General features: G+C 35.7%; 1 protein-coding gene across 4 annotated transcripts in view; it reads right to left on the reverse strand.

The window, feature by feature from the left end:
* The window catches only part of LOC6031086 (acid sphingomyelinase-like phosphodiesterase 3a), a 129,594-nt gene that overhangs the window by 80,250 nt on the left and 37,058 nt on the right, over nt 1–12,286 (reverse strand). For 2 of the 4 annotated variants that reach the window (XM_038262461.1, XM_038262460.1), the window contains exon 2: nt 6,430–7,610. In XM_038262461.1, the coding sequence (XP_038118389.1) occupies nt 6,430–6,565 (136 nt within the window). In that variant the 5' untranslated portion in view covers nt 6,566–7,610. The remainder of the gene's footprint in view (nt 1–6,429; nt 7,611–12,286) is intronic. The other 2 variants (XM_038262463.1, XM_038262462.1) reach the window with 2 other exon arrangements.

The raw sequence follows: 12,286 nt of genomic DNA on the forward strand, positions 1-12,286 counted from the left end.
TCCAATCTTCAATGTCTCTTAGACTATTTTATAGCAAATTTAATGAACTTTTCAAAAAAAATATTTTTAGAAATGGTTTTGCATGATGGTTTTTGCATGAAATTTCGATTTTTTCCAAAAATTACTATTTTTTCAAAAAATCATAAATTGACGGCAGATTTTTTGACCATGTTTCTCTATGGCTCAAAAGTTGCGGGTTTTGTCCCCTAAAACATATCAAAAAATCTCGAAAATCAATAAATACGTTATTTGGGAAATTGAGTTTTTGTGAAAAAAAATTTAATTAAAATTCGGCATTTTTTTCGTGTACCTATTTTTTTTCTCAAAAGTCCTCAACAATACCTACAACTTTGCCCAGGACACCAAATTGATCAGAAAATTCATTCAAATGTTACAGATATTCGAATATTAACGTACCATTTTTGTGGTTGGTGCCTTCCTCAAATTTAGAGGGTAATGCTATTCAAATGCATCTATAAAGGGCGGACCTTTCAGTGTTCTATCAACTTGATTCATTATTCATACCATCAGATTGGGTAATCAGATGTTCATAATTCAGGGCACTTATGTGCTTATAACTTTTGATAGGGTTGTCAAATCTTCAATCTTTTGAAATCGTTGGAAAGGTATTTCGAATACCTTTCTAAAAATGTATAACAATACAGGGTTTCTTACAAAAACCACCCTTTAAACAATCTTCCGGGCTTTTCTTAGAATCGTTTTTTAGCATAACGTTTGAAGTACTTTACTTAAATTTATAATTTTCAATAGCGACTTATGGGACCCCAAGACGGATCGAATGAGACCAATACGGTCCAAATCGGTTCAGCCAGTGCCGAGATAATCCAGTGCAAATTTTTTTGATCAGCATCCCACCACACACACAGACATTTGCTCAGAATGTAATTCTGAGTCGATAAGTATACATGAAGGTAGGTCTAGGAGGTCAAATTAAGAATTTCGTTTTTCGAGTGATTTTATAGCCTTTCCTCAGTAAGGTGAGAAAGGCAAAAAGTAGAAACACAAAAGTATCTCATGAAATTCCAACCCAATTATCCCCGTCAAGCAAGGAAGAAAAATCGTCGTCGTTGCCACTGATCTGCTATCGATATTCACTCTACCCAGTTTCCCAGCTTAACCCCCACCCCACACGAAAGCCCGCCTATATAAACGAGCTCTGCTGATAATAATAAACACGTTTTCCCCGTGACGATGGCTCCCAGGGGGTGTTTAACAAAGGTTAATCGTTTATTCAGTACTCTCGTGCTACTTGGAAGAGGGGTGGGGGAATTCCACCACCCTCTGTAGTCCGCCTCCCCTCAATCGAACGAACAGGCTACGACAAGGACCAAAAGTCAGCCTCAACTTTACTTGGGTAAACACACGTGGCCTCTGGTGGGGGTATGGAGAAGGACGTGGGGGGGGGCGAGCTTTTATTTACGACAGAATCAATAAGCATTCATTTGTCGACATGGTTATGCTGGCGGGTGGGTGGTTCTAGGTGGTCGGTCGGATTTCCATTGTCAACTCTTCCTCCGTATTTGTATTACTGGGTGTGTGTATATGCTCTATTTGTATGCACGATGGGAAAATGGCGAGAAGCACGAGAGGGTTCTCATGCATGAATATTCATTGCCAGAGCGGAATCGTGACTGGAACCAGTCGTCGTCGTGAAGAGGCCCCGGCAATCTCTGATTCCGATCGCGGGCGGTACGGCTCACATATAGATAAATACGGAGGATTTTCTCGTCGGTTATTGATTTATTGAGCCACCCACCCGGACCGGACGCTTACTGGTGGATTGCCAAGGCCAATGAAGCTCCAGCTTGATCAGATAAAGCCTGATTAGAACAAATCTTGGTGGTTTATTGCTCCAATTGACATAAGGTGTGATTATGAGCAATAATTATGGATTGACATCAGCAGAAAATATTAAAATAACTTTTTTTTTCTTAATTGATTTTTAAGGTCTAGCCAAATATTAATAACATTAAATCGAAAAAAAAATATCTTTATCTTTTGAAGGAATGTTCTGATCAAACTGGAGATTTTAGGTATTGATTAAGATTACTAAAGATTTCTAAATTAACATTCTTTTCATACAAATTCAATTTCTCAATTTCAAATTTCTTTAAGTTTTGGAAATTTTCGATGTGATCAATTCTCTACCGAAACCGGAAATGGATTTTATTTATATTTTTTGATTTGGCTCAAACTTTGTGGGGGCCTTCCCTATGACCAAATAAACTATTTTGCGTCATTGGTTCACCCATACAAGTCTCCATACAATTTTGGCTGCTGTCCATACAAAAATTGTATGTAAATATTCAAACAACTGTAACTTTTGAGTGAATTTTCTGATCAATTTGGTGTCTTCGGCAAAGTTGTAGGTATTGTTGAGGACTTTCGAGAAAAAAATAGGAACACGGAAATTTTTTTACAGATTTTTGAATCAACTTTTTTTTCACTAAAACTCAATTTCCCAAAATATGTATTTTTTTATTTTCAAGATTTTCTGATATGTTTTAGAGCAATAATTCGCAATTTTTGAGCCATAGAGAAATATGGTCAAAAAATCTGCCGCCGAGTTATGAATTTTTGAAAAAAATAGTGATTTTTGGAAAAAAAATCGAAGTTTCATGCAAAAACAAATTTGACATTATTTTTTAATGCTAAATTGAATTTGCAATCGAAAAGTACTTTACAGATTTTTTGACAAAGGGCTCCGTTTTCAAGATATAGCCACCGAAAGTTTGATTTTAGCGAAATATTTGCAGTTTTTTGATTTTTAAAAATAGTGACCATGAATTTTTTTAAATCAAGACTAGCATTTTAAATGGGCGTAAAATTTAATGTTTGGCCCTTTTAAAATGTTAGTCTTGGTTTAAAAAATATATATATTTTTCAAAAAGATCGGAAAATTTCACAAATGTTTCATGTACAAACATTGAAAATTGGACCATTAGTTGCTGAGATATCGACATTAGAAAATGATGGGTTGTTTTGGTGAGATTTAGAAAACTTAAATTTTCGTGTTTCTTTTTCTTAAAGCGGCTCTATCTCAGCAACCCGAGGTCCAATCTTCAATGTCTCTTGGGAAATTTAAAGCAAATTATCTGAACTTTTCAAAAAAAATATTTTTGGAAATAGTCACTCATGGTCACTATTTTCAAAAATCGAAAACTTGCAAATATTTTGCTAAAATCGAACCTTCGGTGGCTATATCTTGAAAACGGAGCCCTTTATCAAAAAATCTGTACAGTACTTTTCGATTGCAAATTCAATTTTGCATTAAAAAATAATTTCAAATTTTTTTTGCATGAAACTTCGATTTTTTCCACAAATCATTATTTTTTCAAAAATTCATAACTCGGTGGCAGATTTTTTGACTATGTTTCTGTATGGCTCAAAAGTTGCGAATTTTTGTCCCCTAAATCATATCAAAAAATTTCGAATATAAAAAAATACATATTTTGGGAAATTGGGTTTTAGTGAAAAAAAGTTGATTAAAAAATCTGCAAAAAAAAATCCGTGTATCTATTTTTTTTATCAAAAGTCCTCAACAATACCTACAACTTTCCCGAAGACACCAAATTGATCAGAAAATTCACTCAAAAGTTACAGTTGTTTGAATATTTACATACCATTTTTATATGGACAACAGGCCACCACAAAGTTTAAGTAATATAAAAAAATACAAAAAATAAAAATGGTCGAAATCGACCGATTTCGTAGAGAGTTGCTCATGTGTTGAAGAAGACAAAAACTCGTAACTTGTGAGCCATATAGAGCTACACATTTTCAGCCGAATTATGATGTCTTGAAACATCTTTAGTAAAAAAAAAGATATCTTGTCTTAAAACGTGTGTGTGTGTTTATTTGAAATTGAATTTTCTTTAATTTTTCCGACAAATGCAGCATTTTCAAGTTTTAGCAATTTTAAGCATAATTTATATTAAAAATAATAATATTTATTTTTAAATCATGCCTTTTTTTATGCTTTCTGAATATAATGGTGTAAATCAGCGATTCTCAACGGGGGTACCGGGCCTACTTGATTCATATGGTAGGGGGTACCGACTTAGAAGAAGGTTGAGAATCGCTGGTGTAAATAAAGTAAAAAAAAAAATATTTAGAAAACATTTCACACAAAAAATTGTTTTAAAATGATTAGAAACGAAATCAATACGCAAGAAAGGAAGGCAATCAATGTGGGGAAGTAATGTACATTTACTTCGAAACCCAAATTCATAAAAGGTTGTTGATACGACTTCTCAATACCAGCATTTTGCCTTCCTCACTGAGGTAAGGCTATAATCCTGCTCTAAAAATGAACTTTCTATTAAAAGCTCCTAGACCTACCTTCATGTATACATATCGACTCAGAATCGAAAACTGAACAAATGTCTGTGTGTGTGTATGTGTGTGTGTATGTGTGTGTGTATGTGTGTGTATGTATGTATGTGACCAAAATTCTCACTGAGTTTTCTCAGCACTGGCTGAACCGATTTTGATCGAACCAGTTGCATTCGACTTGGTTTAGGGTCCCATACATCGCTATTGAATTGTTTGAAGTTTCGATAAGTAGTTCAAAAGTTATGTATAAAAATGTGTTTTCACAAATACCCGGATCTCAATTATATGCATGTAAACGATGTCCGGATCCATCATCCGACCCATCGTTGGTTAGGTAATTGAAAGACCTTTCCAATGAGTCCACAACATTGAAGATCTGGCAACCCTGTCTCGAGTTATGACCACTTAAGTGATATTTATGTACTTTTTTGAAGCCGGATCTCACATAAATGTATGTATACTATGTCCGGATCCATCATCCGACCCATCGTTGGTTATGTAATTGAAAGGCCTTTCCAATCAGTCCAAGACATTGAAGATCTGGCAACCCTGTCTCGAGTTATGACCACTTAAGTGATATTTATGTACTTTTTTGAAGCCGGATCTCACTTAAATGTATGTAAACTATGTCTAGATCCATCATCCGACCCATCGTTGGTAAGGTAATTGAAAGGCCTTTCCAATGAGTCCAAGACATTGAAGATCTGGCAACCCTGTCTCGAGTTATGACCACTTAAGTGATATTTATGTACTTTTTTGAAGCCGGATCTCACTTAAATGTATGTAAACTATGTCCGGATCCATCATCCGATCTATCGTTGGTTAGGTAATTGAAAGGCCTTTCCAATGAGTCCAAGACATTGAAGATCTGGCAACCCTGTCTCGAGTTATGACCAAATAAGTTATACATTGTGTTCTTTTTTTCTGGATCTAAAAAAATGATGAAACCACTCATATACCCATTTTTGGTAAAAAGTGAGGAAGGCATCAACCACATAGGTGGATTAAGTTAGTTTTTGTTATAGAAATCAAAGCTATACATGAACAGGAAAATGTTTTAAACATAATTTTATAATTAGACTAACTGAATTTCGTATATTTTTAAACCATATTCCTTAGAAACTGTGAAAGCAAAGAAAAAATATTAAGATTGGGAAATAAACACATTTTCACACACAATAAAGAGTAACTTGCTCACTTTAATTTGAGCTATTTATTTCTTTGAAACAGTCAAAAACACTTAATAAAAGCTGTAATTCATAACTTAAGTTCTGATGAGCTGATAATAGAAATGATATTTTTTTTCATATTTTCTAGATAAATTCGCCACAGATTCGTAGAACTGCGTTTTGTATTACTTTTATTCCCACAATTCGGAGTCGAGAGATTCGTTCCCTCAAAATTCACCAAACCGTCACCAAGCTGCAGTTGCCGAGGCAGTTAAGTCATTGGGTTAGTCTGTCAAAGGTCTTTGGTTCAATTCCCGTAGTCAACACTTTGGGATTTTTATTTTGACGGATGTTTTATTTTTGCATATGAACTCAAGGGAACAATTCTCTCGTCCATCTCGAGCTTTGTTCTCTGTGTCCGTGAATGATACCACTATTCTCCCGACTCGAGGCCATTATTCTCTCAGCCGAGCGCTGCCCAGTTTTGGGTGTACTTTAAAGGATTGCAACATTGTTGTGTGAAACCATCCGTTTGAACAATCAAATGATTCTGCAATAATCTTTGTGTGGTTTGCGGCTGCTTTTATGTAACATCTCAAATCTTCTTAAAAAAGTACTTATCAAACTCAAATTAACCCCTAGACCATTGATTTAATTGATAAATTAGGCGATTTTGCTAAACACAACCTGACCTAGTTAAAGTCAGAAACTAACAGCAAGCCAGACAGGCTTACAAGTTTATCTAACTGGTTTGGTAAACAATTTGCCAGAAGTGAGAGTTTGAATTCAGCGGAAAAAAGAAATTTCAGTAAAGTGGTTCTCCAAACACACCAAAAGATTAAGAAAAAGAAAATACAACATCAAAAGATTGAATACAACATGAAAACAAAATCCATTTACTTACCGATTCTCGCATCCGCCAGTCTAACACAGCACGTGGCGGCCAGGCAGACCCATGTGAAGGCGACGACCCGGAAGACCTTCAATAGTCTTTGGAGGTCCATTTTAAGCTGCTGCCCAGGTAATCCATTATGTTTCATGCATTCGACATTTGGGAGCGTTCGGTCGTCCTCGTCCGTCGTCGTCCTTCTGTCCGTTAGCCGTCGCCGGAAATTACGAGTGTCCTTTTCTCGGTTCGGATTATTATTTGCGTTTTTTTTTTCTTACTTTACATTACCACATACTGTGACCCAGTCTGACTGTTGGCGCAATTTTCCGAATCTGACTGTTTATTAATATTTTACTTTTCCACCACACCGGCTGCGTCGAAAGTTTTTGGGACTCCAAAAGTACGCATCTGTTTCTCACATAATTACAGAACGGAAATTTTCATTTGCCCACTCTCACTCGCAGGAGCAGAGCTTCTTCGGCTAAACTTTTCACCCTTGGAGCAAACAAAAAAAAACACACTCTCACAGTGCGCCAGAATAATTACTTTATTTCTTTTCCTCCGTTTGTCGTCGTTGTCGTCGTCGTCGTCTTCGACGTGCCGGGGGAAAGATAATCACTTTTCCACAATTACGCGCACGTGTTTGTTTACTTTTGGCTCTATTCTCACGTTTAAATAAAGAGCGAGAGAACGCCTTCTGTAGAGCGACGCCGTCGTCGTTCGGTATCAATTTTCACTTAGTCGGCTGTTGGAGGAGAACAAAAGAGAAACAAAAAGAAAAATAATAATAGGCAAAAGAAAAACAACCACGTGGGAGGGGGTGGCGAATGAAAAAAATAAAAGGATGAAAACTTTCACGCTTCCAGGCGCTCGTCAAGTGCCATTAGAGGCGGAAAGTTTATGAATATTCAAGGAGGGTGTGCTGCCGGTCGACGGAAAATGAGAGCCTCGACGAAATCTGAAGCGGGTGGCCCTGAATTAAAAAGCGCTTCAGCGTGATGTCCACGCAACGGTCACGGCAGTTTTTTTTTCGGTGCTTCGGTCGTTTTCTCGGTGGATTTTGGTGGCCACGTTAAAAATGCAAACGATGAGAGCTACTTTCCGATTTCGGCCGCCGAAGCCGTGGCACGTCTAACGATAGTGATGACGATAATGACCAGCAATTTGGAGTGTTTCGGTCAAAGTTGTGGTGAAATCTGGAAAAGAAAGAAAAAGAAACGTTTTGAATATTTTATTCAAGTGTTTTGTAATAATGGTTGTTTGAAAGCAATTTTATTACAGTTAGGAACGCTAAAAAATAAGTTTCTTTTTTATATCTAATTACTTTATTTCACATGAAGAATTTTTATGTGATAACGTTCTCTGGTTTAATTTTTTTGAGAGAAGTTAAGGTTATAAACAGATTTTCTAAAAAAATGAAGTACAACTCAAAAAAACTTCAGGGTTCATATTGGAACATGTGGTTTAATGTTTCCTGAACCACCATTTATTGGAATTTATTTCAACTGATAAAGATTTCAATAATTGCAAGAGAGGTTACCAAAGCACAAATCTTAATTATTATGGTTAGATTCGTCACACCATACTAATACACCAATTTCACGTCAAACTAGCAAGATCCAGGATAAAAATGCTCCAATTTGGCTCAAATTTGGCACGGGAAATCCTTGGCCTACATATTTCTGTATCTTAAGAAGGGATTTTTTAATCGATTTGGTGTCTTCGACAACATTGTAAGCCATAATTACGACTAGGAAATACGAAAAAAGAAAACGAAAAAAGTTGCGCAATTTTAATAAACTTGTTTTCATAAACTTTAAATTTTGGCAAACTTTACCCCTTCGATTTTTTCATTTTATTATAATAATTTAGTCGACAAACGTGCAAACTTATGAGCTATACTGTGTGACGGACGTTTAGTTTGATCGCCAAGCTATGAATTATTGAAATCAAAAAGTACTTTTTTTGTTTTTTTTATTAAATTATTCGTTTTTGAGTTAAAACCATTAAAAGTTAATTTGTTTAGAATGTCAATCTATAAAAAAAATAAGCAGCTGAGAAAATTCTATACAATAACCATTTTTGGATATTGTTGAGTGAGATTGCTGAGATATGGCCCTGCGAAAAAAAATGAAATTACCAAAATTAAGTCTTGTTCCATCAGCCTTCAATTTTCATTGGATGATATCTTGGAAACTATTGATTCAATTTTAACGTTAAAAAGTGAAATTTTCACAATCTTTAAAAATATTTTTTAAATACTAAAATCATGATTTACATTTCAAAACAGCCAACAAGCTGCAAAAATGGGATTTTTTCAGCACGAGTCGTACATTTATCCAACAAGGTTCACCGAGTTGGATAAATACGACGACGGATGAAAAAATCAAACTTATACTGTTTTACACCGAGATCCATCACAATTTGAACAGAATTATAGGCCAAATGTCCATGTATTGGGTCAATGAATCATTTAAATAAAAAAAAACGTTGAAAAGTGAAATTTTTCCAAACAAGTGCTGAAAAGTTCCACTTTTCAGCAACCATTTCAGTGCATTTATTTTGAAAAAGGTTCCAATTCGATTCTGTTATTTTTGATAGAGAAAAGTAGGCTGTTTCGTCGTTCGAAAGTTACAGGAAAAGTAACTGGTTTTTCGACGGAATAGCAAAAATACTATTTTTTGAATTTTTGTTAGAGAAATTTTTGAATACTTTCTTAAAAATCACTATTTAAATAAAACATAGCGAAAAAAAAGCGACCGTCACTAGCTCAAAATTTGTCACATTTTCTATAAAATATGTTGAAAGAAACAAAGTTAAAAAAAAATGAGTATGTATGAAATGCAAAAAAATATTGTCAAAATGCAATTTTTTTGTGGAAACATTTACTGATTTGCGGGAACTCCCAAATGTTTACTTAGCAATTTTCGTATGACAGTCAAATGCAAAAAAATCATCAAAATAAAAAATACAATGAAAAGTCAATTTGTGAAAAAGTAGAAGATTGCAAGTATCGATCAAATGAAAACCTTATTTCCTGATTTGATAACATCGGCACCTTAAAGCTGGTAGATGATAACTTTTCATAAATTTTTTATGATTGTCCAAAAAAAGTGTATATCCATCAACAAAATTTTAATAAAATAACAATTTAAATTTAATGACATTTTTTTAGAGAAGAAAATCGGTTCGATTTATTAGTCGCACTTGAAATACCAACGCTTCTCCATAGAAATGAGTTCCCAGTACATTTTGCTGGAGTCAATCACTCAATATCTAAAAAGTGAGGAAAATGCATATTGGAAATTTATGCGATAACTGGCTTCATTTTGAATTTCAAATTTGAAAATAAATTTAGATCATTTTCTGGACAAATTTGAGCAAAAAATTTCGTCATTCGATTTTCCGAAATGTTTTTTTTTTTTTTGGGAGCTCTTCTGATAATCGAGTATGAACTGTGTAAAATAAAAACTATTCCTCCAGCATTTTTAAATGTTCCAAAAATTATGTAAATAAAATTTTTTATGATAAAATAAATTTTATGAGTATCATGATTCTCACTCCACTAAACTTATTTAAACAATTACTTTGTAGAATATCTTTGTCTCAATCGAAGAAAAGGCAAGATAATGATTTTAGATATCATATTTAAATCTTTCAATAAAGTATTAAGAATTCTTTCCAAATCTGAGCCAATCCAAGGCTCAAATAAAACACGATGAAGTTAAAAAAAACAACTTCCGTGATACTTTTTTTTTAATGTTGCTGGCGAAGCAAAACTTTTCAATCAAATAAATAAACTAAAAAATGATGGAAGTCGTCACTAAACACTACAAACACAATATACTTTATGATTAAATCAATAGTTTGGTCATCACTAAGTGCGTGTGAAGTTTGGTTGAGGTCACCTTTTCTTAATTTTCTTTAGCAGAAAAATATTAATGTGAATTGAATTGAAAGGTTGTTAAGATTTTTAAATTTTATATTTCCTGCCTAAGAATCCTCAAAACTGCTCAAGTCCTTCAACAAACAAGAAGTCATTCTTCCATTCTGATCGACCCCGCCAGGGTTCATCGAACAAACGACGGTTCCAATCAAAGAGGCACACACACACAAAACTGCCACAATCGACAAACGATTTCCAAAGCCCTGCGGTAAAGCTGCGTTCGGGAATAAAAGCCAAGTTTTCGTTTGACATCGTTCAAACAAACAATACCAACAACAACACCAACACAAAAAAAGTTCACATCCATCGCCCCATCAAGGCCTTGTGCGACTGAGGGAGGGCGTGGAAGACTCTCTGTTTTTATTCCGCCACCGTCGTCGTTGGAATGTTACGAGAATTGTTATTGCATATTTGCCCGGCCCCGACGACTTTTCCACGACATTCCAAATGGCCCCCCCTTCAACCGCGGAGTCAATGTCAGAAGGCATGCTTATTAGGATTTTTATGGATTGCTTTTTTTTTTTTGTCGTTGTTGTTGGTGGTCCTCTTACGATGGAGGACAGAAATAAAACCAAAATGCCAAATTTGAAGGGGCAATGAATCCGAGTAGACAGATTCCGGCAATTTGAGAACCATAAAGAGGTGACATTTTGTGCTAAAAGGTTCGCCCGAAATCGACCTGGCGTCTCCACTGGGACAAGTGATTGACGTACGCTTGTCTCGCGGGGACATCGAAGTGGGGATGGGACGCAAATCAATATCGATCCCCGAAATCAAACTCCAATCTAATTTGGGACCATCCCGCGCCACCCTCCCTTAACGGCTGATGCTGGCTGGTCCGGAAATGTTTGTTTGCGTTCACGGTCTGTACGATGCCATCAGCCATCCATCCATCCGTCCCTGACGAGTTCGAATTCGGGGCGGTGTTTTGCCCGAAAGTCTTTAAACTGATTTGCATCGTTTATCTGATTGGATTTGTGTGACCGGGTCCGGGTATTTGGAACACAGTGGGTTTGTGGTCAAAATAATGCTTTTATTTTGTTTCATTTTATTTTTTTGATGAAGTTAAATTTCTTACCAAACTTCAACAAAATTACGAAACTTCAACAAACTAAAAAAAAAACTTCTGACCATATTCGACAAATATCCCCAGCGAGGGTCGCGCCAAAAACGACTCTAACGAGTCTGTCCCATTTGTCCGGCGTGTATTTTCGGGTATTGATTTAGGGTGGACCGTCCGGGAAGGGTCCTCGAAATCATCGCCCCGGCGGGAAGCGGGAAGGACACAAGGAAACGGGAGCTGTTTGATGTGATTACAGCTGGGTTGGGTCGAAGAATAGGGCGAAGCGAAGATGGGTTTGAAGGAAAGAATGATATTTGTGCTGGGCTAGTGTGGTGAGGGTTGTTTTGGCGGAAAATTGAATTATGTTAGCCTGTCACTGTGCTGATGTGGCAAGTCGTTTTTCCGGGACCGAATCGACGCTTTTGTGACGGATTTCATTAGCTGGCAAATTGTATCAATTCGGAGAGATGCTTGGTGTCACCACAAAGCATTGCAAGATGACCGAAATTTGTGACAGTTTTTAATTCTGATTTCTAACGGAGTGAACTTTTTTTTAATTTAAGATTTTTTTATATATTAAGGGGACTAAAAAAGTGCTTTATGGTACAAAATCTGGTTTAGGAGAAATGATCTTGAAAAAAATCGTGCGGTATGGAATCAAAAACCTGGATATTTTTTAAATCTTGTTTTTAAGCATAATTGAATTTGCAATCGAAAAGGTCTTCACTTTTTTGTAAATAAATGTTCCGTTTTTAAGTTATAGTTTACAAATCGGTACAAATTTTCAATTTTTGGACAAGCTAGATGCATACATTTTTCAAAGTTTTTGTCCCTTGGATCTGGTAGGGTCGAGGGGGGGGGGG

This window comes from Culex quinquefasciatus, chromosome 3 (genome assembly GCF_015732765.1).
Source record: "Culex quinquefasciatus strain JHB chromosome 3, VPISU_Cqui_1.0_pri_paternal, whole genome shotgun sequence".
NCBI classification, from domain to species: Eukaryota; Metazoa; Arthropoda; class Insecta; order Diptera; family Culicidae; genus Culex; species Culex quinquefasciatus.